Here is a 26,940-nt window from a genome sequence, read left to right as displayed (position 1 = left end):
TGCTTTAGGGGTGACCTGGCAGTGCTGCCTTAAGGGCTGCCCTGGATGATTTGGAAGCTCTTCTCCAACAGCAACCACTCCATGCTTCTACTCCTCAGAACCGGTGCACCTGACTGCCAGAAGGAGCACAAACTCGACACAAAGCTTTACCTGACCCAGCCTCTTTGGCCACCTGCGTCTCGTGGGGGATGTTCCTCAGCATCTGCTCCTCCCGCATGAGCTGGTGCTGGGCTGAACCCTCCTGCTGCCTGGGGAACGGCCATGCTGCTCCTGCTGCTCCTTCAGCTCATTCCGTGCTTGCTGGAGAGAGCTGCAGAACCCAACGGCAGCACAGATTGACACGGAGGGGCTCTGGCAGCAGCAGCTTGAGTGCAGGCAAATCCATCCCTGCAGCTGAGCACAGTCATGGCTTTGGCCCGGAGCCGCTCGCAGTGGCGCCTGGAGGACCTCGGAGGCCTAGAGCGGCTTTGACCAGCGAGAGGAGAGCCCAGAGCGTCGCCTGCCAGCCGGAAGTGACGGCACGGAGGCAAGATGGCGGCGCGGAGCGAGCTGCTGCGGCTGTACCCAGCCCCGGGGGGGTCTTAGGCGGAGTTGGGGGGTCCCGGGAGGGGTCCTGAGAGGGCTCGGGGGGGGCGGGGGAAGGGGCTGGGGGGTTTTGGAGAGTCCCAGAGGGGCTTCGGGGGGGCCCCAGGGGGGTTTGAGGAGTCCTGGGGGGGGGGATGAGGTGGCTGGGGGGGGGCGAGCAGTGGGGGGAGGGTCTGGGGATGAGTCAGTGGTTGCCAGGGGCGCTTGGGGGGGTCGCAGGGGGATTTGGGGGGGGGGCCGAAGTGGCTGAAGGGGGTAGGGGGAGGGTCTGGGGGTGTTGTAGGCGGCCCCGGGGTTGGGGGGGTTTGGGGGCGCCTTGGGAAGGGTCCGAGGTGGCTGGGGGGAGGGGGCAGTGGAGCAGAGGGAGGGTCTGGGGGTGTCATGGGGGTCCCCGGGTGAGGTTTTGACGGGGGTCAGAGGTGGCTGGAGGGGAGGGGAAGGGTCTGTGGGTGCCGTAGAGAGTCCCAGGGGTGCCTGGGGGGGACTGGGAGCAGTGGGAGGGGACTGGGGGGACGCTGGGGGGTGCTGGGGTCCCTCCCCCGAGGCTCCTTGACCTGCCCTGCCAGGGAGGTGCTGCTGCCGCTGCCTGCTGGCCTGGCACAGGTGGCACTGAGGGCGCTGGGCCCAGGCCTGCAGCCCCCAGCCCGGCCCTGGGGGAGGCCTCAGCAGCGCCCCCAGGCCAGGCTGCAGTGCTGCGGGGACAAGCTGAGGGCCTGAGTGGGCACTGGGGGGCGCTGGGCGGGGACGGGCTGGGGGATTAGTGGGGGCATACAAGGAGGTGAGTGGGGGTCTCTGGGAGGCCAGTGGGCGGGTCTGCGGGTCCCTGGGTGGTCTCTAGGAGGGTCTGAGGGTCCCTGAGAGGTTCCTAGGAGGGTCTGGGGGTCCCTGAGCCCTCCCCCCGCAGGCTCTGGGTCTCCCGGGGGGCTGGAGGCCTGCGGGGGGAGGTCTCCTCCTTCCTGGAGCTGCTGGGGCTGTGCTGGAGACCATCGAGCGCTTCGGAGGGGCGGGGCAGGGGCAGGCCCCGCCCACGGCAGAGGACGCACCAATCAGCTGCTGACCCTCCCCGTCCTAACCAGTTCCCCCCCCCCAATAAAGCACCAAACTCCACCAGGTGGACCCTGCCTTCATTTATGCAAATGAGGGGGCGGGGCACAGGGGTGACCATGCCCACAGCCCCCACAGGATCCACCAATCAGCTGCTGACCCTCCTGGTAACCCCTCCCCAACCCCCAACCCATCTCCAAGGTACTCAAAGGCAGAGCCTGATATTGAAATGTATGCAAATGAGGGAGGCAGAACAAGTGGCAAACCACGCCCATCACAATCCACCAATCAGCAGCCACCTCCTGAACTCCTCCTCCAAAGGAAGCTCCAAATCTGTCACCATATAATTAGTTACTGTGGGGCGGGGGCGGGGCCAGGCACAGCATGGGGAGGGGGCGTGGCTATGGAAAGGGGTGTGACTATGCAAATAAAGAGGCAGCAACCAGAGCCAGGCAAGAAAGGCCAGGGAGGGGGCGTGGCTCCGCAGCCCGGGGGGCGTGGCTCCACCAGCCCACTCCTCCCGCAGCAGCAGACCCTTGCAGAGCCCTGCAGTGCCCTAGAGACATCTCCAGACTCCTGCAGACAACTTCAGACCTTTCCAAGGGCTCTGCAGACCCTTACAGACCCCTGCAAACTCTTCACACCCCTAAGACCTCTACACACAGCCACAGCCTCCTCTGCAGAGCCCTGCAGCCCCCTCCACACCTTCAATGGATTCCTGCAGACACTTAACAGATGCCTGACAGAGCTCCACAGACCCCTGCAGACCTTTACAAGATGCCTGCAGACACCTGCGGGCCCAGAACAGAAACCTCCACACACCTGCTGAATGCTACAGACACTTGCACACCCCTCCAGCCTCCTAGAGACCTCTAGGGACCCCTCCCGACCTTTCCATAGAGCCCTGCAGACCCCTGCATGTCTTTAAGAGGCCCCTAGAGACCCCCACAGACCTCTACAGACTGCCAGAGAGCCCTGCAGACCCCTGCAGACCCCTACAGACACCTCGAGACCTTTGCAAGGCACCTCAAGACCTTCACAGCCTTTTGAGACACCTACAGCACCACAGACACCTCTACAGACCCCTAACCACCTCCACAGACACCCAGAGAGCTCCACAGACTTCCAGAGAGCCCTCCAGGCCCCTAAGGGTACCTACAGATGCCTCCAGACCCCTGCACACCTCTGCACACTCAGCAAAGCCTCCAGGCCTTTTAGAAGACCCCTGCAGACACCTACAGACCTGGGCAGGGCAGACTCCTACAGCTGCTTGCACAGCCCTGCAGACACCGACAGGCTCCTCCTGGCCTGCAAGCTCACACCATGTGCTCGCACTCAGCTTCTCCCCAGCACCCCCAGGGCTGCTCTTTATCGCCTCCGCCCCCAGCCCGCAGGCACAGGCAGGCTTCCTCCCGCCCACACGCAGCACCCTGCCCTTGCTCTCCTGGAACCTCACAAGCTTCGCCTGGGCCCAGCTCCCCTGCCTGCCCAGGTGTTTCCTGGATGCCATCCTGCCCCTCTGCTTGCTCTCCAGCACCACTCAGCTTGGGGCCATCTGCAAACACGCTGCCAGTGCACCTCTATCTCATTTGGGACAGTCACACTTTAGAGACACTGGACAAAAGTGTCCTGGAGCCAAAGAACTCCTTCACTGAATGCAGACACCTACAGACCCCTCCACACCTTTAACAGACCACTGCAGCCCACTGCAGAGCCCTCCAGACCTCCACAGACCCATTAAAAGGCACCTCCAGACCCAGGCAGACCTCTACAGAGAACTAACAGAGCCCTGCAAATCCCTACAGGCATCTACGGACCCCTGCAGCTGCCTGCAAACACATACAGACCCCTACAGAGCTCCCCACACCCATCCAGACCTCTCCAGATATTTAACAGACCCCTGCACACATCTACAGACCCCTCCAGAGCCTTCACTGATGCCTGCAGGCACCTACAGACCCACACAGAAACCTCCAAACACCTACTCAACTCCACAGACCTCTGCAGACTCTCTCAGACCCTGACAAATAGCTACAGACCCCTTCACACCTCTGCAGACACCCACACTCACCTACACACCACCACAGACACGGACAAAGCTCAACAGGCACCTGCAGACCCCTCCACACCTTTAAAAGCTGCCCAGAGACTCCTACAGAACCCTGCCAAAATCTACAGACCCTGACAGAGCTCTGCAGACCCCTCCAGACATTTGAAAGGTGCCTGCAGACCTCCACACCCCCCTAGAGACAGCTGCAGGCACCCACATTCCTCTACAAAGCTCTAGAGACCTCTACAGACAGCTACAGACCCCTCCAGACATTTAAGAGGTGCCTGCAGACCCCTGCAGCACCCTAGAGACATCTACAGACAACTTCAGACCTTTCAAAGGTGTCTGCAGACCCTTAGAGATCCCTGCAAATTCTTCACACCCCTCCACTAACCCTTGTTGCAGAATGGCTAAAGGAAAATGGACATGACTTAGAAGTGGGCAAGCAGGATGAGTATATGGAACTAAATTAAGGCTGTGCTAGGCCACACAGAAACAAAGACATATTGAATAAACAAAGGCAGCATTTAATATAACTAGCCAGGGAGGCACTGTCCTTGACGAGTCAGCAGACAACTCAAGCAGAGCAAATGGGGTATTTAGGGATTCAGCCATTTAGCTTCTTACATGTATGCATAAATTATCTGTAACACATATAAGCGTGTGGCTACTAAATAAAGTTGTCACTCGCTTTTGATCCACACTGGATTGTGCAGTGTCCTTGCACAGTGAGTTCAGCCCTTCTCCGCGAGATCTGCCTCCCTGCAAACCCTAACCTGTCAGCACCTCCCAGCAGCAGGGAACAGAGAGAAGCACTCCACAGCCGTTTGCACGAGAGGCTTTCTGCTCATCCAGCTGCTCTGTCAGCATCTGCATTGGACAGAATCTTCAGCTACTAGGTCAGAGCTCTGACTGAGCAATCTCCTTTTCAACCCTTCCCTCCTGGCAGACACAGACAAACCCTACCTGGAGCCCACAGGAGCCGAGCCAAAGGAGATCACCCTGCCAGGCTGCAGGGCCAGGCTGCAGCGGCACCAGCGTCCGTGCTGACGGATTCACCGCAGCAGCTGGGGCCCTCGTGCCCATCCTGCTGCTGCTGCACATCTGGCTGGCTTGGCCAGTGGAGTGGAAAGCAAAGTGCAAACCTGCCAAGAGTGAAACAACCAAGGACAAAGCTCAGTTACTCACACTGTGAAGGTGTGGGCACGCTCCTATGCCCCCAGTAAAAACACTGCCAAAGCATTTCATTTTCCACTGCCATGTACTGACCTTGCAGACCTCTGAGCTGATCCCACTCCAACACTCCACCTCCAGTGCACACAGTCAGCTCTGACTGCAAGGTGCTGGCATGTGGGCCATGCACACACAGGAGGGACGCCTGGCCCCCAGCACTGCCCAGCAGACATGCTCCTGAGCTGCCAGGGACACGTACCAGTGACAGCCAGACAGAAATAAAGCACGTCAGAGCACCCCACCAGAAGATGGGAAAGACAACCCCTGACACTTGGTTGCCTTTTTCACACACAACAAACGAGCTGCTCCGAGAGCCCTGACAAAGGCTTTGCTCTTTGGCAGTGGCTGCTCAAGCCATGCAGATCAGGCTGGAAGTGACACGACTGTAACTTTTTTGGTAAAGCTTCATTTATGACAGAAAAGGGATCAGTGAGATCAGAGACGGCCCAGATGCTTTGGCACCTGGGAAAAAACCAACCAAACCCAAACCAACCAACCCAACACAAACCCACCCTCAAATTAGTCCTCAGTGCTGCAGTCCCCAGAGGAGCGGTGGATCTGAAACGTTTGGCCCCACTGGAGCACGGAGAGGAGCAGGTGCTGGTGACAGCTGCACTCTCACAGCCATGCCCTCACCTCTGAGCCGAGGCTGTGCTTAGCTCCGATGGGCAGCTGCTGAAATGCAGGCACTGCTGCGGGGCCTGTGCCTCTCCGTGGCAGGGTTTCAGACCTGCTCGGGCCTGTGGGAAGAGTGAGATTTGTCTCAGGGCCACTGCTTTGCATTTCCTCCCCTCTCTCGGCATGGCTCAGTTACTTCACTGGCATGACAAGTGCCAGGACAGCTGCCACATGGACGAAGCAGACAGGAGGAGGCTCCACGCTGCTCTCCCTGTGTCTGGGAGGCAGACACCATTTGATCCTCCTGCAGCAGCTCCAGCACGCTGCGGAGCTCTGAAAGCTGCTCTCTAGCACTGTGACGAGCAGAGACAGCTGAGCTCTCCCTGTGCAGGCAGACAGACCCCCAGCTCCCTTCACACCTCCCACAGATGCGCTCTACCAACCAACACCTTCCCAGGGGCTGCAGAACGCAGCTGGATGGAAGATGCAGCACAAACCTTCCAGAGCTGCTTCCTCTACTTTAACTGCACCAACGCTGCAGGAAGACTCCAGATACTCACAGCAGATGCTCTGAAAGGTGTCTCAGATCCATCTCACCTGCTCAGCTTACCTCCCGAATCCTTGCAGGCACCCAGGGCTGCTCCCAACCCTTCCACACGCTGAGTCTTGGGCTCCCCGGGCCGCGGCTGCCTGCAGCCACCACAGGCCATTGGAGCAGCACTGCAATCCAGGGACCTGTCCTCTGAGCGTGTGCTGCAAGGAGAAGCAGCAGCTCTGCAGTGCTTCGGCTGGACAGCAGCACACACTGACTGCACCCCAGAGCAAACCACACCTAAAGCACACACACACAAGCAGCCTTGCACAGCAAGCACAGCCTCCACCTTTGCATCTCGCCAGACCCACTCTAGGTGCCCACGGACCCCTTTACGAGGGTCCCTGACCCCTCTACATGGCCACAGGCCTCCTTTAGATACCCGCAGACCCCCTCCAGCTCACCCCTGACGCCTTTAGATGCCCCCAAAGGCCCTTTCGATACCCCCAGACCCCTGGAGCCGTGGCTGGGGGGGCCGAGCCAAAGGGGACACCGAAACCCAGAGTGAGACCCCCCCAGAGCCTGCCAGAGCGCAGAGGCTGAGCGCTTCCCGCCCAAACGCCGCTGGCCAATCAGAGCACGGCCTGGCTTTCCCGCTCTTTCCCCTCACGGCGCCGGGAGGGAGGGGGGAGGGAGACAAAACGGCCACAGGGGGCTCCGTGGCGGCTCCCAGCGCTCCCAGCTCAGCTCCCAGCGCCTCCAGGTATGGATCCCAGTACCTCCCAGTGCTCCAGGACAACGCACAGTGCTCACAGGATGGCTCCCATGCTCTCCTCTGCTCCCAGGCCCACACAGATACCGCCCGGATCGGCCCAGTCCCTCCCAAACCCCTCCCAGTCGATCCCAGCCCCGTCCCCATCCCTTCCAGTCCCTCCCAGTCGCTCCCAGATCCGATCCCAGTCCCTTCTGTTCCTCCCCGTCCCTTCCAGCCCCTCTCAATCTCTCCCAGATCCGATCCCAGTCCCTTCTGTTCCTCCCCGTCCCTTCCAGCCCCTCTCAGTCTCTCCCAGATCCAATCCCAGTCCCTTCTGTTCCTCCCCGTCCCTTCCAGCCCCTCTCAATCTCTCCCAGATCCGATCCCAGTCCCTTCTGTTCCTCCCCGTCCCTTCCAGCCCCTCTCAGTCTCTCCCAGATCCGATCCCAGTACCTCCCAGATCCACTCACAGTCAATTCCAGTCTCTTGCGGATCCCCTCCCAGTCCCCGACCGTCTGCACCCCACACCCTGTCCCTGCCAATCGCACCCAGTTCCATCCCAGTCCTTCCCAATTCAGTCCCAGTTCCTCCCAGTCCCTCTTAGTTCCCCTCCCTGTGAGTGACTGGCAGGGAAATGGGATGGAATCCGGAAGGACTGGGAACGACTGGGAGGTGACTGGGGGGAGCAGGGAGATAGTGGGATGGAAATGGGAGGGGACTGGGGGGAGCTGGGAGGTAGTGGGATGGAAATGGGAAGGGACTGGTAGAGACTGGGAGGCAGTGGGATGGAAATGGGAGGGGACTGGTAGAGACTGGGAGGCAGTGGGATGGAAATGGGAAGGGACTGGGAGAGACTGGGAGGCAGTGGGATGGAAATGGGAAGGGACTGGGAGAGACTGGGAGGCAGTGGGATGGAAATGGGAGGGGACTGGTAGAGACTGGGAGGCAGTGGGATGGAAATGGGAGGGGACTGGGGGGAGCTGGGAGGTAGTGGGATGGAAATGGGAGGCGACTGGTAGAGACTGGGAGGTAGCGGGATGGAAATGGGAGGGGACTGGTGGAGACTGGGAGGCAGTGGGATGGAAATGGGAGGGGACTGGTAGAGACTGGGAGGCAGTGGGATGGAAATGGGAAGGGACTGGTAGAGACTGGGAGGCAGTGGGATGGAAATGGGAGGGGACTGGGAGAGACTGGGAGGCAGTGGGATGGAAATGGGAGGGGACTGGGTGGGCTTGGGAGGGAAGTGGTCCCAAACTGGGACAAACTGGGCCCAAACTGGTAAGAACTGGGCCCAAAGTGCACACCAAGTGGGGGAATTGGGCCCAGCGCAGCCAATGGGAGCGCTTCCCGCCTAAGCCCCGCTGGCCAATCAGAGCGCAGCCTGGCTTTCCCGCTCTTTCCCCTCACAGCGTCAGGGAGGGAGGGAGGGAGACAGAATGGTGGCAGGGGACACAATGGCGGCTCCCAGTTCAGCTCCCAGTGCTTCCAGGATGGCTCCCAGTGCTTCCCAGATGGCTCCCAGTGCCTCCAGGTACGAATCCCAGTCTCAACAAGTCCCCTCCCAGGCCCATTTTAGACCTCTCTGAATCCTGCCCAGTCCCTCCCAATTCCCTTGCAGTCCCTTCCACTTCCCTCCCTCTGCATCCCAATTCCTCCGCAGTCCCTTCCAGTTTCCTCCCAGTCCCTCTCAAATCCCTCCAGTCCCTCCCAGTCCTACCCAGTTCCCTCTCACATCCCTCCTGGCCCATCCCATTTCCATCTCAGTCCCTCCCAGTTCCCTCCCATATCTCCCAGCCTCTCACAAATCCCCTCCAAGTCCCTCCCAGTCTAATCCCAGTTCCTTCTGTTCCTCCTAGATCCCCTTCCAGTCTCTCCCAGTTCCGCTCCCCGTCCTGCCCAGTAACCCCCAGATCCTCTCCCAGTCCCTCCCAGTTGCCCCCAAGGGCCTTTCAGTTCCACTCAGTTCCTCCCAGTCTCTCCCAATCCCCAGGCAGTCCCAATCGGTTCCCTCCCTGTGCCTCCCAATTGCCTCACACTCCCTCCCAGTCACTCCCAGTTCCTCTCCAGTCCCCCTCAGTCTCTCCCAGTCCTACCCAGTTCCCTCTCACCTCCCTCTTGGTGCATCCCATTTCTATCCTAGTCCACCTCCAGCCCCTCCAAGTCCTTCCCACATCTCCTCCCAGTCTCGCACAAATCCCCTCCAAGTCCTTCCCAGTCCTGTCCCAGTTCCCTCCATTCTTCCCAGCATATCCCAGTCCCCTTCCAGTCCCTTCCATTCCCTTCCCAGTCCTTCCAGATCCCCTCACAGACTCTTCCAGGCCCCTCTGAGTACCTTTCAGACGCTCCCACTCAACTCCCCCTACCTCCCAGTCCATCCCAGTCACTTCCAATCCCTCCACTCCATCCCATTCCCTCCGAGCCCGTCCCAATGCCCTCCCAGTCTCCTCCCAATCCCTCCCAGTCTATCCCAGTCTCTCCCTATCCCCACACAGTCACAACCAGTTCCCTCCCAGTCTCTACCAATTACCTCCCAGTCCCTGACAATCCCTGACAGTCTGCACCCTGTGCCCTATCCCTGCTGGTCAAACCCAGGTCCATCCCAGTCCCTCCCAGTTCCACTCAGTCAGGCTCCCTGGGAGTGACTGGGAGGGAAATGAGAAGGATTGGGATAGAATTTGGAGGGCCTGGGGGGCAGTGGGATGGAAACGGGAGGGAACTGGGTGGGCTTGGGAGGAAAGTGGTCCCAAACTGGGACAAACTGTTCCCAAACTGGTAGGAACTGGGCCCAAAGTGGACACCAAGTGGGGGAATTGGGCCCAGCGCAGCCAATGGGAGCGCTTCCCGCCTAAGCCCTGCTGGCCAATCAGAGCGCAGCCTGGCTTTCCCGCTCCTTCCCCTCACAGCGCCAGGGAGGGAGGGAGAGAGGGAGGGAGACAGAATGGTGGCAGGGGACACAATGGCGGCTCCCAGTTCAGCTCCCAGTGCTTCCAGGATGGCTCCCAGTGCTTCCCAGATGGCTCCCAGTGCCTTCAGGTATGGATCCCAGTCTCAACAAGTCCCCTCCCAGTCCCATTCTAGACCTATCCGAATCCCTCCAGTCCCTCCCAATTCCCTTGCAGTCCCTTCCACTTCCCTCCCTCTGCATCCCAATTCCCTCCACTAACTCCCAAGCCCCTATCCCTCTCTCCCAGGCCCTCCACATCCCCTCCCAGGCCATCCCAGTCCCTCACAATCCCTCCACTCCATCCCTCATCCTTTCCCACTTCCCTCCCACTACCTCTCAGTCCCTCCAAGTCTCCTCCCACGCCTCACCAGTCCCTCCCAATCCCATCCCACTTCCATCAGTCCCTCCCATTCCCCTCCCTGTCCCATCCCAAGACCTCCCAGGCCCATTCTCCTCCCTCACACCTCTCAGGCCCCTTACCAGTCTCACCCAATCCTTCCCAGTCCCACTCACTCCTTCCCAGTCCCCTTCCCACTCCACCCCACTCCCAGTCCATCTCAATGCCCTCCAGTCTCCTCCAAGTCCTTCCCAGTTCCTCTCAATCCCTCCCAGTCCCCTCCCAGACCTTCGCAGTCCCTTCCTGGCCTCTCCCAGTGTTCTCACCAGGTCCATCTCAGTCCCCTCCCAGTCTCTCTCAGTCTCTCCCAGTCCAACTCCAGTCCCCTCCCAGTCCTCTATCACTCCCACCCAGCACCCTCCCAATCCTTCCCAGTCCATCCCACTAGCTCCCAAAATATCCCAGTCCCCTTCCAGTCACCTCCCACTCCCTCTCAATCCCCTCCAAGTCCCTTCCAGGCCCCTCCAACTACCTTCCCATTACCCTCCCAGTATGCTCCCTCTGGCCCAGTCCCCCCCAGTCACTCACAATCCATTCCAGATCCCTTCCCATTTCCTCCCAATGCCCTCCTACTCCAGCCCAGTGCATCCCATTCCTCTCCCAATTCCCAACAGTCCTTCCCATTACTCTCCCTGTCCCATTCCCCTCTCTGTCACCTCTCAGTCTCCTTCCCAGTCCCAACCACCCTCTCTCACTCCCCTCCCAGTCCCATCCCAGTTTCACATAATCCAATTCCACTCCTTTCCCAGTACATCCCACTCCCCTTCCAGTCCTTCTCTGTCCCTTCCAGTCCTCTCCCACTGCCCTCCCAGTCCTAATCCAGTACTTACCAGGTCCATCCCAGTCCCATCCCAGTCCCAGTCCTCTCCCATTTCCTCTCAATCCACTCCCAGTCCCACCCAGCCTCACCCAATCCTTCCCAGTCCATGCCACTAGCTCCCAGTATATCCCACTCCCCTTACAGTCACCTCCCAAGTCCCTCCCAGTCCCCAGTCCTCTGCCACTCTGACCCAATCCCCTCCCAGTCCTTTCCAGGTCCATCCCAGTCCCTTCCCAGTCTCTCCCAGTCCCTAGTGCCATTCCAGTCCTCTCCCAGTCACTCACAATCCATTCCAGATCCCTCTCCCTTCCCTCCCAATCCACTCCCAATCTATTCCACTAGCTCCCAGTATATCCCAGTCCCCTCCACTAACTCCCATGCCCCTCTCCCTCTCTCCCAGGCCCTCCACATCCCCTCCCAAGCCATCCCAGTCCCTCACAATCCCTCCACTCCATCCCTCATCCTTTCCCACTTCCCTCTCAGTCTCCTCCCACTCCTCCCCAGTCCCTCCCAATCCCATCCCACTTCCCAGCTCTCCCTCCCATTCCCCTCCCTGCCTCTCCCACTCACTCACAATCACCCTAGTCTGGAAGGGGACTGGGGCATACTGGGAGACACTGGGAAGGACTGGGAAGGACTGGATTGGGACTGGGACGGTCTGGGAGAGGACTGGGAAGGAATGGGACAGGACTGGCAGGGACTGAGGACTGGGAGGGGACTGGGATGAGTCCTTTCCCAGTCCAACTCCAGTCCCTCACAGTCCTCTCCCATTTCCTCCCAGTCCTCTATCAGTCCCACCCAGCCCCCTCCCAATCCTTCTCAGACCATCCCACTGGCTCCCAGTATATCCCAGGCCCCTCCCATGCCACTCCAACCACCTTTCACACACTCCCCCTACCTGCCCAGTCCCCTCCCAGTCACTCACAATCCTTTCCAAATCCCCTCCCTGTCCCATCCCAGCACCTCCCAGTCCAATTCCCCTCCCTGACACCTCTCAGGCCCCTTCCCAGTCCTCTCCCAGTTCAGCTCAATCTTTCCCAGATCCCTTCCCAGCCCATCCTACTCCCTCCCACTCCATCCCACTCCCTCCCCATTACTCTGAATCCCACCCACTCCCTCCCAACCCCTTCCCAGTCCCTCACTATCCCATTACACTCCTTTCCCAGTACATCCCACTGCTCTCCTAGTCCTTTTCAGTCCTCTCCCAGTCCTCTCCCAATCCCAATCCAGTCCTTTCCAGGTCCACCCCAGTCCCCTCCCACTCCCTCCTAGTCCCTTTCTATTGCCATTCCACTCACTCACAATCCATTCCAAATCTCTCCCACTCCATCCCACTATATCCCAGTCCCCTCCACTAACTCCCGAGCCCCTATCCCTCTCTCCCAGGCCCTCCACATCCCCTCCCAGGCCATCCCAGTCCCTCACAATCCCTCCACTCCATCCCTCATCCTTTCCCACTTCCCTCCCACTACCTCTCAGTCCCTCCAAGTCTCCTCCCACGCCTCACCAGTCCCTCCCAATCCCATCCCACTTCCATCAGTCCCTCCCATTCCCCTCCCTGTCCCATCCCAGGGCCTCCCAGGCCCATTCCTCTCCCTCATACCTCTCAGGCCCCTTCCCACTCCATCCCACTCCCACTCCATCCCAATGCCCTCCCCGTCTCCTCCCAGTCCTTCCCAGTCCCTTCCTGGCCTCTCCTAGTTCCCGCACAGTCCTCTTCCACTCCCAATCCAGTTCTTACCAGGTCCATCTCAGTCCCCTTCCAGTCTCTCTCAGTCCCTCCTTGTCCCTTCCCAGTCCAACTCCAGTCTCCTCCCAGTCCTCTCCCATTTCATCCCAGTCCTCTATCACTCCCAGCCAGTCCCCTCCCAATCCTTCCCAGTCCATCCCACTAGCTCCCACAATATCCCAGTCCCCTTCCAGTCACCTCCCACTCCCTCCTAATCCCCTCCCAGTCACTCACAATCCATTCCAGATCCCTTCCCATTCCCTCCCAATGCCCTCCCAGGTCACTCCTCCCTGACACCTCTCAGGCCCCTTCCCACTCCATCCCACTCCCACTCCATCCCAATGCCCTCCCAGTCTCCTCCAAGTCCTTCCCAGTTCCTCTCAATCCCTCCCACTCCCCCTCCCAGTCCCTTCCTGTCCTCTCCCAGTTCCCTCACAGTCCTCTCCCAGTCCCAATCCAGTCCTTATCAGATCCATCTCAGTCCCCTCCCAGTCTCTCTCAGTCCCTACCGGTCCCGTCCCAGTCCAGCTCCAGTCCCGTCCCAGTCCTCTATCACTCCCACCCAGCCCCATCCCAATCCTTCCCAGTCCATCCCACTAGCTCCCACAATATCCCAGTCCCCTTCCAGTCACCTCCCACTCCCGCCTAATCCCCTCCCAGTCCCCAGTCCTCTCCCAGTCACTCACAATTCATTCCAGATCCCTTTCCCTTCCCTCCCAATCCCCTTCCACTCCCTCCCATTCCTCTCCCACTTCCCAGCAGTCCCTCCCATTCTCCTCCCTGTCCCATCCCAGCAACTCCCAGTCCCATTCCCCTCCCTGACACCTCTCAGGCCCCTTCCCAGTCCTCTCCCAGTTCAGCTCACTCCTTCCCAGATCCCTTCCCAGTCCATCTCACTCATCCCACTCCTTCCCCGTGCCTCTGAATCCCACCCACTCCCTCCCAGTCCCATCCCACTCTCTCACAATCCCATTCCACTCCTTTCCCAGTACATCCCACTCCACACCCAGTCCTTTTCAGTCCCTTCCAATCCACTCCCATTTCCCTCCCAGTCCCAATCCAGTCCTTTCCCGGTCCATCCAAGTCCCCTCTCAGTCTCTCCCAGTCCCTAGTGCTACCAGTCACCTCCCACTCCCTACTAATCCCCTCCCTGTCCCCAGTCCTCTCCCAGTCACTCACAATCCATTCCAGATCCCTCTCCATTCCCTCCCAATCCTCTCCCACTCCATTCCACTATCTCCCAGTATATCCCAGTCCCCTCCACTAACTCCCAAGCCCCTATCCCTCTCTCCCTCCACATCCCCTCCCAGGCCATCCCAGTCCCTCCCAATCCCTCCACTCCATCCCTGATCCCTTCCCGCTCCATCCCATTCCCTCCCAGTCCGTCCCAATGCCCTCCCAGCCTCCTCCCAATCCCTCCCAGTCTCTCCCAATCCCCACACAGTCACAACCAGTTCCCTCCCAGTCCCTGACAATCCCTCACAGTCTGCACCCTGTGCCCCATCCCTGCCCGTCACACCCAGTTCCATCCCAGTCCCTCCCAGTTCCTCCCAGTCAGGCTCCCTGGGAGGGGCTGGGAGGGAAATGAGAAGGATTGGGATAGAATTTGGAGGGCCTGGGAAGTTGTGGGATGGAAATGGGAGGGAACTGGGCGGGGGACTGGGAAGGAAGTGGGAGGCATTGGGAGGGAGTAGGAGAGAACTGTTAGGGACTGGGAGCGAGTTGGGAGGGAACTGGGAGGTACTGGAAAGGGATTTGGAGGGACTGGGAGGGGAGGGCTGGGGACTGGAACAGAAGTGGTAGGGACTGGGACAGACTGGGAGGGGACATGAAGGTGTGTTGGAGGTACTGGATGGAATTGGGAAGCACTGGGATGGGACTGGGCAGGAACTGCGAGGAAACTGGGAGGGTGTGGGAGGGAACCAGCAAAGACTGGGAGGGACTGGAGGGAACTGGGAAGAACTGGATGGGGAGTGGGAGGGACTGGAACAGAAGTGGGAGGGGAATGGAAGGGACTGGGAGGGAACTGGACCCCAACTGGGGCAAACTGGGCCCAAACGGGGACACACTCAACCCAAACTGCAGGGGAGTGGTCGCAGACTGGGGGGGTCTGGTCCCAAAATGGGGCACACTGGAACAAAACTGGGGGGGGCTGGTCCCGAACTGGGACACACTGGAACAAAATTGTGGGGGGTGGTCCCGAACTGGGATGCACTGTTCCCAAACTGGGGGGACTGGTCCCGAACTGGGACGCACTGTTCCCAAACTGGGGGGGACTGGTCCCGAACTGGGATGCACTGTTCCCAAACTGGGGGGGACTGGTCCCGAACTGGGACGCACTGTTCCCAAACTGGGGGACTGGTCCCGAACTGGGACACACTGTTCCCAAACTGGGGGGGCTGGTCCCGAACTGGGACGCACTGTTCCCAAACTGGGGGGACTGGTCCCGAACTGGGACGCACTGTTCCCAAACTGGGGGGGACTGGTCCCGAACTGGGACGCACTGTTCCCAAACTGGGGGGGACTGGTCCCGAACTGGGACGCACTGTTCCCAAACTGGGCGGGACTAGTCCCGAACTGGGACGCACTGTTCCCAAACTGGGCGGGACTGGTCCCGAACTGGGACGCACTGTTCCCAAACTGGGGGGGACTGGTCCCGAACTGGGACGCACTGTTCCCAAACTGGGGGGGGCTGGTCCCGAACTGGGACGCACTGTTCCCAAACTGGGCGGGACTAGTCCCGAACTGGGACGCACTGTTCCCAAACTGGGCGGGACTAGTCCCGAACTGGGACGCACTGTTCCCAAACTGGGGGGGACTGGTTCCGAACTGGGATGCACTGTTCCCAAACTGGGCGGGACTAGTCCCGAACTGGGACGCACTGTTCCCAAACTGGGGGGCTGGCCCAGCGCAGCCAATGGGAGCGCTGCTGCCCGAGCCCCGCTGGCCAATCAGAGCGTGGCTCTGGCCCTCCTGCTCTGTCAGCGCCGGGAGGGAGGGAGGGGGGAGGGAGACCAAACGGCAGCAGGGGCACAGTGGAGGCTCCCAGCGCCCCCAGAGCAGCTCCCAGTGCCTCCAGGTAAGATTCCCAGTCCCATCAAGCCCCCTCCCAGTCCCTCCCAGTTCCCTTCCAGACCTCTCCGAATCCTTCCCAGTCCCTCCCAATTCCTCTGCAGTGCCTTCCAGTTCCCTCCCAGACCTCTCCCAGCCCTTCTCTAATCCCATCCCAGTCCCTGCCCAATCCTGCTCCAGTCTCTCCCAGACCACCTCCCAGTCCCTCCCAGTCTGTCCCAGTTCTTCCTAGGATCACTTTCAGTTCCCATCCAGGCCCCTTCCAAGCCCTCTCATTCCACTCCTTTCCCAGTACAACCCAGTCCTCACCCAGTCCCAATCCAGTCCTTACCAGGTCCATCCCAGTCTCCTTTCAGTCTCTCTCTGCCCCTCCCAGTCCCTTCCAACTACCTTTCAGACCCTCCCAGTTCCTTCTCATTCCCTTCCCAGTCCCCTCTAAGTCCCCTCCCAGTCACGCACAATCCATTCCAGATCCCTTCCCATTCCCTCCAAGTCCCCTCCCACTCCATCTCAGTCAATCCCATTTCCCTCCCTGTCCCATCCCAGCACCTCCCAGGCCCATTCCCCTCCCTGACACCTCTCAGGCCCCTGCCCAGTCCCACCCAATCCCTCCCAGTCCCCCGCCCAGTTCCCCTTAATCCTTCCCAGTCCATCCCACTCCCTGCCACTCCATCCCAATGCCCTCCCAGTCCTTCCCAGTCTCCCACAGTTCCTCTGAATCCCACCCACTCCCTCCCAAACCCCTCCCAGTCCCATCCCTGTCTCTCACAACCTCATTCCACTCCTTTCCCACTACATCTCACTCCCACTCCTCTCCGATTGCCTCCCAGTCCCCTCCCACTCACAAACCATTCCAGATCCCTTCCCATTCTCTCCCAATCCCATCCCACTTCCATCAATCCCTCCCATTCTCTTCCCAGTCCCATTCCAGGACCTCCCAGTCCCATTCCCCTCCCTCACACCTCTCAGGCACCTTCCCAGCCTCACCCAATCCTTCCCAGTCACTTCAGTCATTCATAGATCCCTCCCCAGTCCATCCCACTCCTTCCCACTCCCAGTCCTCCCCAGCCCCTTCCAGGCCTCTCCCAGTTCCCTCGCACTCCTCTCCCAGTCCCAATCCAGTCCTTACAGGTCCATCCCAGTCCCCTCCCAGTCTCTCTCAGTCCAACCCGGTCCCTTCCCAGTCCAACTCCAGTCCCCTCCCATTTCCTCCCAGTCCTCTATCACTCCCACCCAGCACCCTCCCAGTCCTTCCCAGTCCATCCCACTAGCTCCCAGAATATCCCAGTCTCCTTCCAGTCACCTCCCTCTCAGTCCCCTCCAAGGCCCTTCCAGGCCCCTCCAACTACCTTCCCATTACCCTCCCAGTCTGCTCCCACTCTGGCCCAGTCCCCTCCAGTCACTCACAATCCATTTCAGATCCCTTCCCATTTCCGCCCAATGCCCTCCTACTCCAGCCCAGTGCATCCCATTCCTCTCCCAGTTCCCAACAATCCCTCCCATTACCCTCCCTGTCCCATTCCCCTCTCTGTCACCTCTCAGTCTCCTTCCCAGTCCCAACCACTCTCTCTCACTCCCCTCCCAGTCCCATCCCAGTTTCTCATAATCCAATTCCACTCCTTTCCCAGTACATCCCACTCCCCTCCTAGTCCTTCTCTGTCCCTTCCAGTCCTCTCCCACTGCCCTCCGAGTCCTAATCCAGTACTTACTGGGTCCATCCCAGTCCCAGTCCTCTCCCATTTCCTCTCAATCCACTCCCAGTCCCACCCGGCCTCACCCAATCCTTCCCAGTCCATCCCACTAGCTCCCAGTACATCCCAGTCCCCTTACAGTCACCTCCCAAGTCCCTCCCAGTCCCCAGTCCTCTCCCACTCCGACCCAATCCCCTCCCAGTCACTCACAATCCATTCCAGATCCCTTCCCATTCCCTCCCAATCCCCTCCCAGTCTCTCACAATCCCATTCCACTCCTTTCCCAGTACATCCCACTCCCCTCCCAGTCCCTTCCAATCCTCTCCCATTTCCCTCCCAGCCCCAACCCAGTCCCCTCGCAGTCTCTCCCAGTCCCTAGTGCCATTCCAGTCCTCTCCCAGTCACTCACAATCCATTCCAGATCCCTCTCCATTCCCTCCCAATCCTCTCCCACTCTATTCCATCATCTTCCAGTATATCCAAGTCCTCTCCACTAACTCCCAAGCCCCTATCCCTCTCTCCCTCCACATCCCCTCCCAGGTCATCCCAGTCCCTCCCAATCCCTCCAGTCCATCCCTGATCCCTTCCCGCTCCATCCCATTCCCTCCCAGTCCGTCCCAATACCCTCCCAATCCCTCCCAGTCTATCCCAGTCTCTCCCAATCCCCACACAGTCACATTCAATTCCCCTCCCTGACACCTCTCAGGCCCCTTCCCAGTCCTCTCCCAGTCCAGCTCAGTCCTTCCCAGATCCCTTCCCAGCCCATCCTATTCCATCCCACTCCCTCCCCATTCCTCTCAATCCCACCCACTCACTCCCAATCCCTTCCCAGTCCCTCACTATCCCATCACACTCCTTTCCCACTACATCCCACTGCCCTCCCAGTCCTTTTCAGTCCTCTCCCAGTCCCCTCCCACTCCCTCCTAGTCCCTTTCTATTGCCATTCCACTCACAACCCATTCCAGATCCATTCCAAATCTCTCCCACTCCATCCCACTATATTCCAGTCCCCTCCACTAACTCCCGAGCCCCTATCCCTCTCTCCCAGGCCCTCCACATCCCCTCCCAGGCCATCCCAGTCCCTCACAATCCCTCCACTCCATCCCTCATCCTTACCCACTTCCCTCCCACTACCTCTCAGTCCCTCCAAGTCTCCTCCCACGCCTTGCCAGTCCCTCACAATCCCATCCCAGTCCTACCCAATCCCTCCTGGTCTCCTTCCAGTCCTCCTCAGTCCTTTCCAGGCCTCTCCAATCCAAATCCAGTCCTTACCAGCCCCTTCCCACTCCCCTTCCCATCCCTTTCCCTTCCCTCCCAATCCCCTCCCAGTCTCACCCAGCCCCCTTCCAATCCTTCCCAGTCCATCCCACTAGTTCCCAGTACATCCCAGTCCCCTCCCAGTCCCTCCCAATGCCTTCCAGGCCACCCCAAAGACCTTTCACACCCTCCCACTACCTTCCCAGTCCCATCCCAGACACTCACAATCCCTTCCAGATCCCGTCCCATTCCCTCCCAATGCCCTCCCAGGCCACTCTCCTCCCTGACACCTCTCAGGCCCCTTCCCACTCCATCCCAATGCCCTCCCAGTCTCCTCCAAGTCCTTCCCAGTTCCTCTCAATCCCTCCCACTCCCCTCCCAGGCCCTTCCTGGCCTCTCCCAGTTCCCTCACAGACCTCTCCCAGTCCCAATCCAGTCCTTTCCAGGTCCATCTCAGTTCCCTCCCAGTCCTCTTCCACTTCCTCTCAGTCCTCTATCACTCCCACCCAGCCTCATCCCAATCCTTCCCAGTCCATCCCACTAGCTCCCAGTATATCCCAGTCCCCTTCCAGTCACTCACAATTCATTCCAGATCCCTTTCCCTTCCCTCCCAGTCCCCTTCCACTCCCTCCCACTCCCTCTCATTCCTCTCCCACTTCCCATCAGTCTCTCCCATTCCCCTCCCTGTCCCATCCCAGCACCTCCCAGTCCCACCCAAACCCCCCCAGTCCCCTCACAGTTCCACTCACTTTTTCCCAGATCTCTTCCCAGTCCATCCCAATGCCCTCCTGGTCTCCTCTCAGTCTTTCCTAGTCTCTCCCAGTTCCTCTGAATCCTACCCACTCCCTCCCAATGCCTTCCCACTCCCTTCCAGGCCACCCCAACTACCTTTCACCTCCTCACACTACCTTTCCACTCCCCTGCCAGTCTCTTCCCAGTCCCCTCCCAGGCACTCACAATCCATTCCAGATCCCTTCCCATTCCTTTCCAATCCCCTCCCACTCTACCTCCTCCTTCTTCTTCCCATCAGTCCCTCCCATTCCCTTCCCTGCCACCTCTCAGGCCCCTTCCCAGTCCCACCCAATCCCCCACAGTCCCCTCCCACTTCTGCTCCTTCCCAGATCCCTTCAGATCCCTTCCCACACCATCCCACTCCCTCCCAGTCCATTCCAATGCCCTCTCAGTCTCCTCCCGGTCCTTCCCCGTTCCTCTCAATTCCACCCACTCTCTCCAATCCTCTCCCAGTCCCATCCCAGTCTCTCACAATCCCACTCCAGTCCTACCCAATCCCTCCCAGTCCTTCCCAGTCCCTTCCTGGCCTCTTCCAGTCCCCTCACAGTCCTCACCAGGTCCATCCCAGTCCCCTCCCAGTCTCTCTCAGTCCCCCCACGTCCCTTCCCAGTCCCTCCCAGTCCTCTATCACTCCCACCCAGCCCCCTCCCAATCATTCCCAGTTCCTCCCACCAGCTCCCACTATATCCCAGTCCCCTACCAGTCACCTCCCACTCCCTCTCAATCCCCTCCAAGTCCCTTCCAGCCCCCTCCAACTACCTTCCCAATTCCCTCACAGTTCCACTCACTCCCAGATCCCTTCCCAGTCCATCCCACTCCCTCCCAGTCCATTCCAATGCCCTCCCAGTCCTTCCCAGCTGCTCTGAATCCCATCCACTCCCTCCCAATCCCCTACCAGTCTCTCACAATCCCATTCCAGCCCTTTCCCAACACATCCCACTCCCCTCCCAATCCTTTCCAATCTCCTCCCAATCCCCTATCAGTCCCACACAGCCCCACCCAATCCTTCCCACTCCATCCAACTAGCTCCCAGTATATCCCAGTCTCCTTCCAGTCCCCTCACACTCCCTCTCAATACTCTCCCAGGGCCTTCCAGGCCACCCCAGTTACCTTTCACACCCTCACACTGCCTTCCCATTCCCCTCCCAGTATCTTCCCTGTCCACTCCCACTCTGGCCCAGTCCCCTCCAGTCACTCATAATCCATTCCAGATCCCTTCCCATTCCCTCCCAATCCCCTCCCACTCCCTCCAAGTCCAGCCCATTCCTTTCTAACTTCCCATCAGTCTCTCCCATTCCCCTCCCTGCCCCATCCCACTACCTCCCAGTCCCATTCCCCTCCCTGGCACCTCTCAGGCCCCTTCCCAGTCCCCTCCCAGTTCAGCTCAGTTGTTCCCAGTCCCACCCACTCTCTCTCAGTCCCCTCCCAGTCCCAGCCCAGTCTCTCACAATCCAATTCCACTCCTTTCCCAGGACATCCCACTCCCCTCCCTGTCCTGTTCAGTCCCTTCCAGATCTTTCCCAGTCCCCTCACAGTCATCTCCTAGTCCCTCCCAGTCTCAGTCCAGTTGTCATCAGGTCCATCCCAGTCTCTCCCAGTCCCTCCCAAGCCCCTATCAGTCCCACCCAGCCCTCCCCCAATCCTTCCCAGTCCATCCCAGAGTCTCCCAGTATATCCCAGTCCCCTTCCAGTCCTTTCCCATTCCCTCCCATTTCTCCACAAGTTCCCATGAGTCCCTTACAACCTCCTCCCTATCCCATCCCAGTACCTCCCAGTCCCACTTCCCTCCCTGCCACCTCTCAGGCCCCTTCCCAGTCCCATCCAATCCCTCACAGTCCCCTCCCAGTTCCACTCTCTCCTTCCCAGGTCTATTCCCAGTCCACCCCACTCCCAGTCTCCTCCCGGTCCTTCCCAGTTCCTTTGAATCCCACCCACTCCCTACAACCCCCTCCCAGTCCCACCCCAGTCTCTTTCAATCCCATCCCACTCCTTTCCCAGCACATCCCAGTCCCCTCCCAGTTCTTCTCAGTACCTTCCAGGCTTCTCCCAGTCCCAATCCAATCCTCACCAGTCCCTTCCCAGTCCATCCCAATCCCCTCCTAGTCCCTTCCAGTGCCCTCCAACTACCTTGCACACCCTCCCACTACCTTTCCACTCCCCTCCCACTCTGGCCCAGTCCCAATCCATTCCAAACCCCTTCCCATTCCCCCCAATCCTCTCCCTGGCCCAGTCCCCTCCCTGCCACCTCTCAGTCCCCTCCCAGTCCTTCTCAGTCCCTTCCAGGCCTATCCCAGTTCCCTCACAGTCCTCTCCCAATACCTCCCAGTCCAAATCCAGTCCTTACCAGGTCCATCCCGGTCCCTTCCCACTCCCATTCCAGTCCTCTCCCATTTCCTTCCAATCCTCTATCACTCCCACCCAGCCCCCTCCCAATCCTTCCCAGTCCATCCCCCTAGCTCCCAGGCTATCCCAATCCCTTCCCAGTCCCCTCCCACTCTCTCACAATCCATTCCAGATCCCCTCCCAGGCCATCTCATTCCTCTCCCACTTCCCATCAGTCCCTCCCATTCCCCTCCCTGTCCCATCCCAGTACCTCCCAGTCCCATTCCCCTCCCTGACAGCTCTCTGTCCTCTTCCCAATCCCTCCCAGTCCTCTCACTCCTTCCCAGATCCCTTCCCAGCCCAGCCCACTCTAAGTCCATCCCAGACTCTCCCAGTTCCTCTGAATCCCACTCACTCCCTCCCAATCCCCTCCCAGTTCCATCCCAGTCTCACAATCCCATTCCAGGCCTTTCCCAGTACATCCCAGTCCTTCTCAGACCCTTCCAGGCCTCTCCTAATACCCTCCCAGTCCTCTCCCAGTCCCAATCCAGTCTTTAACCAGGTCCAACCCATTCCCCTCCCATTCTCTCTCTGGCCTTCCCCCCCCTTCCCAGTTCCACACCAGTTCCTCCCAGTCCATCCCACTGCCCTCTCAGTCCCTTCGCAGTACCTCCCAGTCCCATACCCCTCCATGCCACCTCAGTCCCCTTCCCAGTCCATCCCAGTCCCCTCGAGTCTCTCCCAGATCCCTTCCCAGTCCATCCAACTCTCTCCCAGTTCCTCTGAATCCCACCCACTCCCTCCCACTCCCTCCCAATCCCATTCCACGCCTTTCCCAGTACTTTCACTCTCCCAGTCCTTCCCAGTCTCTTCCAGGCCCATCCCAGTTCTCTCACAGTCCTCTCCCAGTCCCAATCCAGTTCTTGCCAGGTCCATCGCAGTCCCTTCCCAGTCTCTCCCAGTCCCTTCCAGTTCTCTGTCACTCCCACCCAGTCCTCTCCCAATCCTTCCCAGTCTATCCTACTGACTCCCAGTATATCCCAGTCCCCTTCCAGTCCCCTCCATCAGCTCCCAATCCCCTATGACTCTCTCCCAGTCCCTTCCCAGTCTCCTCCCACTGTCTCCCAGTCCCTCCCAGTCCCTCATCCTTTCCCACTTCCCTCCCACTACCTCGCAGTCTCCTCCCACTCCTCACCAGTCCCTCCCAATCCCATCCCACTCCCCATCTGCCCCTCCTGTTCCCCTCCATGGCTCTCCCAGTCACTCCCAATCACTCCCAGTCCCTCATCAATCCCTTCCCACTCCATCCCACTCCCTCCCAGTCTCCTCCCAATCCCTCCCAGTTCCTCTGAATCCCCCCCCAGTCTAGCCTGGTCCCCTCCCAGCCCTTCTCAGTGTCTCCCAAACCCCTCCCAGTCTGGCTTAGTCTCTCCAAGTCCCTCCCAGACCATCCCATTCCTCTTCCAGTTCCAAGTAGTACCTCACAATCCCCTCCCAGTCTCTCCCAATCCCTCCCAGTCACTCATTTATTCCTTCCCACTCCACCCCAGTCCCTCCCAGTCCCTCTGAATTCCTCCCACTCTCTCCCAATCCCTTCCAGTCCCTCCCAGTCTCTCCAAACTCATTCCACATCCCCTCCCACTCTCTCCCAATCCCTTCCAGTCCCTCCCAGTCTCTCTGAATTCCTCCCAATCCCTCTCACTCTCTCCCAATGCCTTCCAGTCCTTCCCAGTCGCTCCAAATTCATTCCACATCCCCTCCCACTCTCTCCCAATCCCTTCCAGTCCATCCCAGTCCCCTCCCATTTCCTCCCAGTCCCCATCAGTCCCACCCAGCTCCCTCCCAGTCCATTCCTCTACCTCCCAGTATATCCCATTCCCCTTCCAGTCCCCTCCAGGAACTCCCAATCCCCTATCACTCTCTCCCAATCCCTCCAATTCCCCTCCCACTCCCTCCAAATCCCCTCTCAGTCTCTCTCAGTTCCTCTGCAGGCTTCCCACTCCCTCCCAGTACTTCTCAGTGCCTCCCAAACCCCTCCCAGTCTGGCTCAGTCTCAGCCTCTCCAAGTCCTTTCCCAGTCCCTCCAAGTCCATCCCATTCCTCTCCCTGTTCCCATCAGTCCCTCCCATTCCCCTTCCTGTCCCATCCCAGGACCTCCCAGTCCCATTCCCCTCCCTCACACCTCTCACTCCCATTCCAGCCCATCCCACTCCTTCCCAGTCCATCCCAGTCTCTTGCAATCCCCCCAGAGCCTTTCCCAATACCCTCCCATGCCAAATTCCCTCTCAGTCTCTTCCAATTCCTTCTGATCCCTTCCAGATGCCTTCCCACTCCCTCCCATTGCCAGTCCAGTCCCCTCCCAGTCCAGCCCAGTCTCTCTCAGTCCTTCCCAGTCCCCTTCCAGTCCCACCCAGCCCCTCACAATCCCTCCCTGTCCATTCCACTATCTCCCAGTATATCCCAGTCTCCTTCCAGTCCCCTCAGTAACTCCCAATCCCCTATCACTCTCTCCCAGTCCCTCCAATTCCCCTCCCAGCCCCTTCCCAGTCCCCTCCCACTACCTCCCAGGCCTTCCCCATCCCAATCCCTTCAGGCCATCCCTGATGCCTTCCCAGACCCCTCCCTCTCCTCCCAATCCCTCCCAGTCACTCTCAGTTCCACTGAATCCCTCTCACTGCCTCCCAAACCCCTCCCAGTCTGGCTCAGTCTCTCTCAGCCTCTCCAAGTCCCTTCCCAGTCCCTCCCATTCCACTCCCAGTTCCATCAGTGCCTCCAAATCCCCTCACAGGCCCTTCCCAGTCCATCCCACTCCTCCCACTCAATCCCAATGCCCTCCCAGTCTCCTCCCAATCCCAGTCTCTCCCACTTCCACTGAATCCATCCCAATCCCTCCCAGTCTGGCCCTGTCCTCTCCCAGTTCCCTCCCAATTGCCTTCATTCCCATTCCTGTCCTTTCCTCCTCCATCCCATTCCCCTCCCAGCCCCTCCCCAGTCCATCCCAGTCTCTCTCAGTCCCAGTCCCTTCCAGTCCTCTCCCATTTCCTCCCAACCCCCTTCAGCCCTACCCATTCCCCTCCCAGTCACTCACATTCCCTCCCAGGCCCTCATGCATCCCTTCCCACTCCATCCCAATGCCCTCCCAGTCTCCTCCCAACCCCTCCTGGTGTCTCCCAGTCCCTCTGGACCCCTGCCAGCCGGGCAGCAGAAAGGCAGCAGCAGGAGCACATCCCAGCAGTAAAAGGATGTTAAATCCACCCCGACACAGGCACACAAAAGCCTCTGCAGGCAGCACAGCCTCGGCCCCTAGCCCAGCCCCTGCTGAGCTGCCCTGGCACCGCTGCCTCTGGGGCTCCACTGCCATCAGCCCAGAGCCAAGCTGCAAAGGCTCCACTGCACCAGCACCAACTGCACTGCGGCACAGGCTGCTGGCACAGCTGCCTCTCTGCCCAAGCACAGCCCTGAGCAGCAAGTGGCACAGCTGCACAAGTGACCTGCTTTGGCCAGCACAGCAACGAGGCCCAGGCAGCTCTGCCTTCTGGCTGCCACCTCCTGCACAGTGCCCCCAGAGTGCCCCTGAGGGGAACAGCTCCCCGAGGGAGACCTTAGCTGCAGCAGCACTGCCCAGCAGCCTCTCCAGGGCAGAGGCCTCTCCCCACACCTGAACACCCCCTTCAGTTTTCACTCCCTCACACCCTGAGCTTCTCCTCTGCAACCATCAGCACACTGAAAGGCCTAAGAGAAGGCTTTAAGCAAGGCTGGCACTTGGCACCAACTCACCACAGAGACATTTCTGCCCCCACAGCCACAGGAAATCCATTTCTGAACCAGCTGCAAGCAGGAATTGCATTTCAAACAGCTCCACGGCCTGGTACCAAAGCATCCCACCCTGCCAGGGCTTGGGGCTGAGGCTGAGTGCAGATCTGCAGCTGGGCTGGGGCAAAGCAGTTCAGCTCCCTGCAAAAAGAGAGAACAAACACAGCAGAGAACTCTCACCCAGGCACAAACAACAGAGACAGAAAGAGGGAGGCAACCTCCAGAGGACCCCAGGCCAACTTAGATGCCCACAATGCCCCTTCTGATGCCCCTGAACCCTGCTGCATGACCCCAGGCCCATTTTACCTGTCCCCAGACCCTTTTGAGGGCCCCCAGGCTCACTGCAGATAAGCCCAGAAGCCTCTAGCACAGCCCCAGACCCCTTTAGAGACCCCCAGAACCTCTCTAGACACTCACAGATCTCCCTTAGATGCCTCCAGACCCACTTTAGATCCAGCCCCACCGCTTTAGATGCCCCCAGACCACTTTACATGTCCCCAAAAGACCTCTTGATACTCACAGACCCATTTTAGATGCCCCCAGATCCCCTTTGGCCCCCTCAGAATCCCCTTAGGAGCCCCCAGATGGCCTTTAGCTGCCTCCAAAGCCCCTTCAGACGCCACTCAAGCCCCTCAGCAGCACCTGGCAGCAAGCAGCACCTCGCCAGGTCCCTCTCAACTCCTTCAGGACCCTGCAGAGGTACCCTTGGAGCATCAAAGGGCTTCCCCCAGAGACCCCCAGACACCTCTGCATGACCCCAGAACCCTTTAGATGCCCCCAGATCCCACTTTGATACCCCCACACTCACCTCACATATACACAGACCCCTGCACAGGCTTACAGACCCTTTCTGGGGAGCCCAGAACCCCTCCAGATGCTCTCAGACTTCCTACACAAGCACCCAGATCCTCTGTGTCACCCCCAAAGGCCTCTGCACACCCCCAGACTGCCCTGACACCCCGCAGGGGGCATGGCTGCAGGTCCCAGGCCCTCAGGGGACACTGAAACACAGAGCAAGACCTCCCTAAACCCTGGGGCACCCCAAACTCGACACCCCACAGCTCCACAGACGAGCCCAGATACTGTGAGGGCTTCGCAGAGAGCCCCAAACCTCCCTGAGAGCATCCCCAGCTCCTCTGGGATCCTCCAGACACCTCCAGGAGCCCCCAGGGGAAGACTGAGAGGCCTCACAGCCCCCTCGGGTACCCACAAACCCCATTCTGATGCCCCCAGACAGCCTTTCGATAGCCCCCAGACCCCCTTGTCAGTCCCAAAACCCCTTTAGAT

The 26,940-nt window shown here is 59.6% G+C and overlaps 1 protein-coding gene and 1 long non-coding RNA gene across 6 annotated transcripts; one reads left to right on the top strand and one right to left on the bottom strand.

Annotated features, from left to right (window-relative positions):
* Positions 1-6: 6 nt before the first annotated feature.
* On the bottom strand, positions 7-26,031 carry LOC135185452 (uncharacterized). 5 transcript variants are annotated; one of them, XM_064162221.1, is made up of 6 exons: positions 25,618-26,031; positions 6,141-6,283; positions 5,549-5,652; positions 4,949-5,094; positions 4,646-4,824; positions 7-310 (listed from the first exon to the last, which is right to left on the bottom strand). In XM_064162221.1, the coding sequence occupies exons 1-6, from the start codon at positions 25,718-25,720 to the stop codon at positions 287-289; spliced, it is 699 nt and encodes a 232-aa protein (XP_064018291.1). In that variant the 5' UTR covers positions 25,721-26,031; the 3' UTR covers positions 7-286. The 5 variants fall into 5 exon arrangements, 2 of the variants coding, with proteins under 2 accessions (XP_064018291.1, XP_064018290.1); XM_064162220.1 differs by lacking the exon at positions 7-310 and adding an exon at positions 4,186-4,549 and having other exon boundaries at positions 25,618-26,027; XR_010306493.1 differs by lacking the exon at positions 4,949-5,094 and having other exon boundaries at positions 306-393; positions 25,618-26,016.
* On the top strand, positions 1,020-1,692 carry LOC135185453 (uncharacterized). The gene is made up of 2 exons (XR_010306496.1): positions 1,020-1,415; positions 1,447-1,692. It is a non-coding gene; the product is annotated as an uncharacterized LOC135185453 (long non-coding RNA).
* Positions 26,032-26,940: the final 909 nt, after the last annotated feature.

Source organism: Pogoniulus pusillus, chromosome 22 (genome assembly GCF_015220805.1).
Source record: "Pogoniulus pusillus isolate bPogPus1 chromosome 22, bPogPus1.pri, whole genome shotgun sequence".
Taxonomy (NCBI): Eukaryota; Metazoa; Chordata; class Aves; order Piciformes; family Lybiidae; genus Pogoniulus; species Pogoniulus pusillus.
The sequence above is the reverse complement of the archived record's forward strand: the minus strand, read 5'-3'. Positions and strand labels throughout refer to the sequence as shown.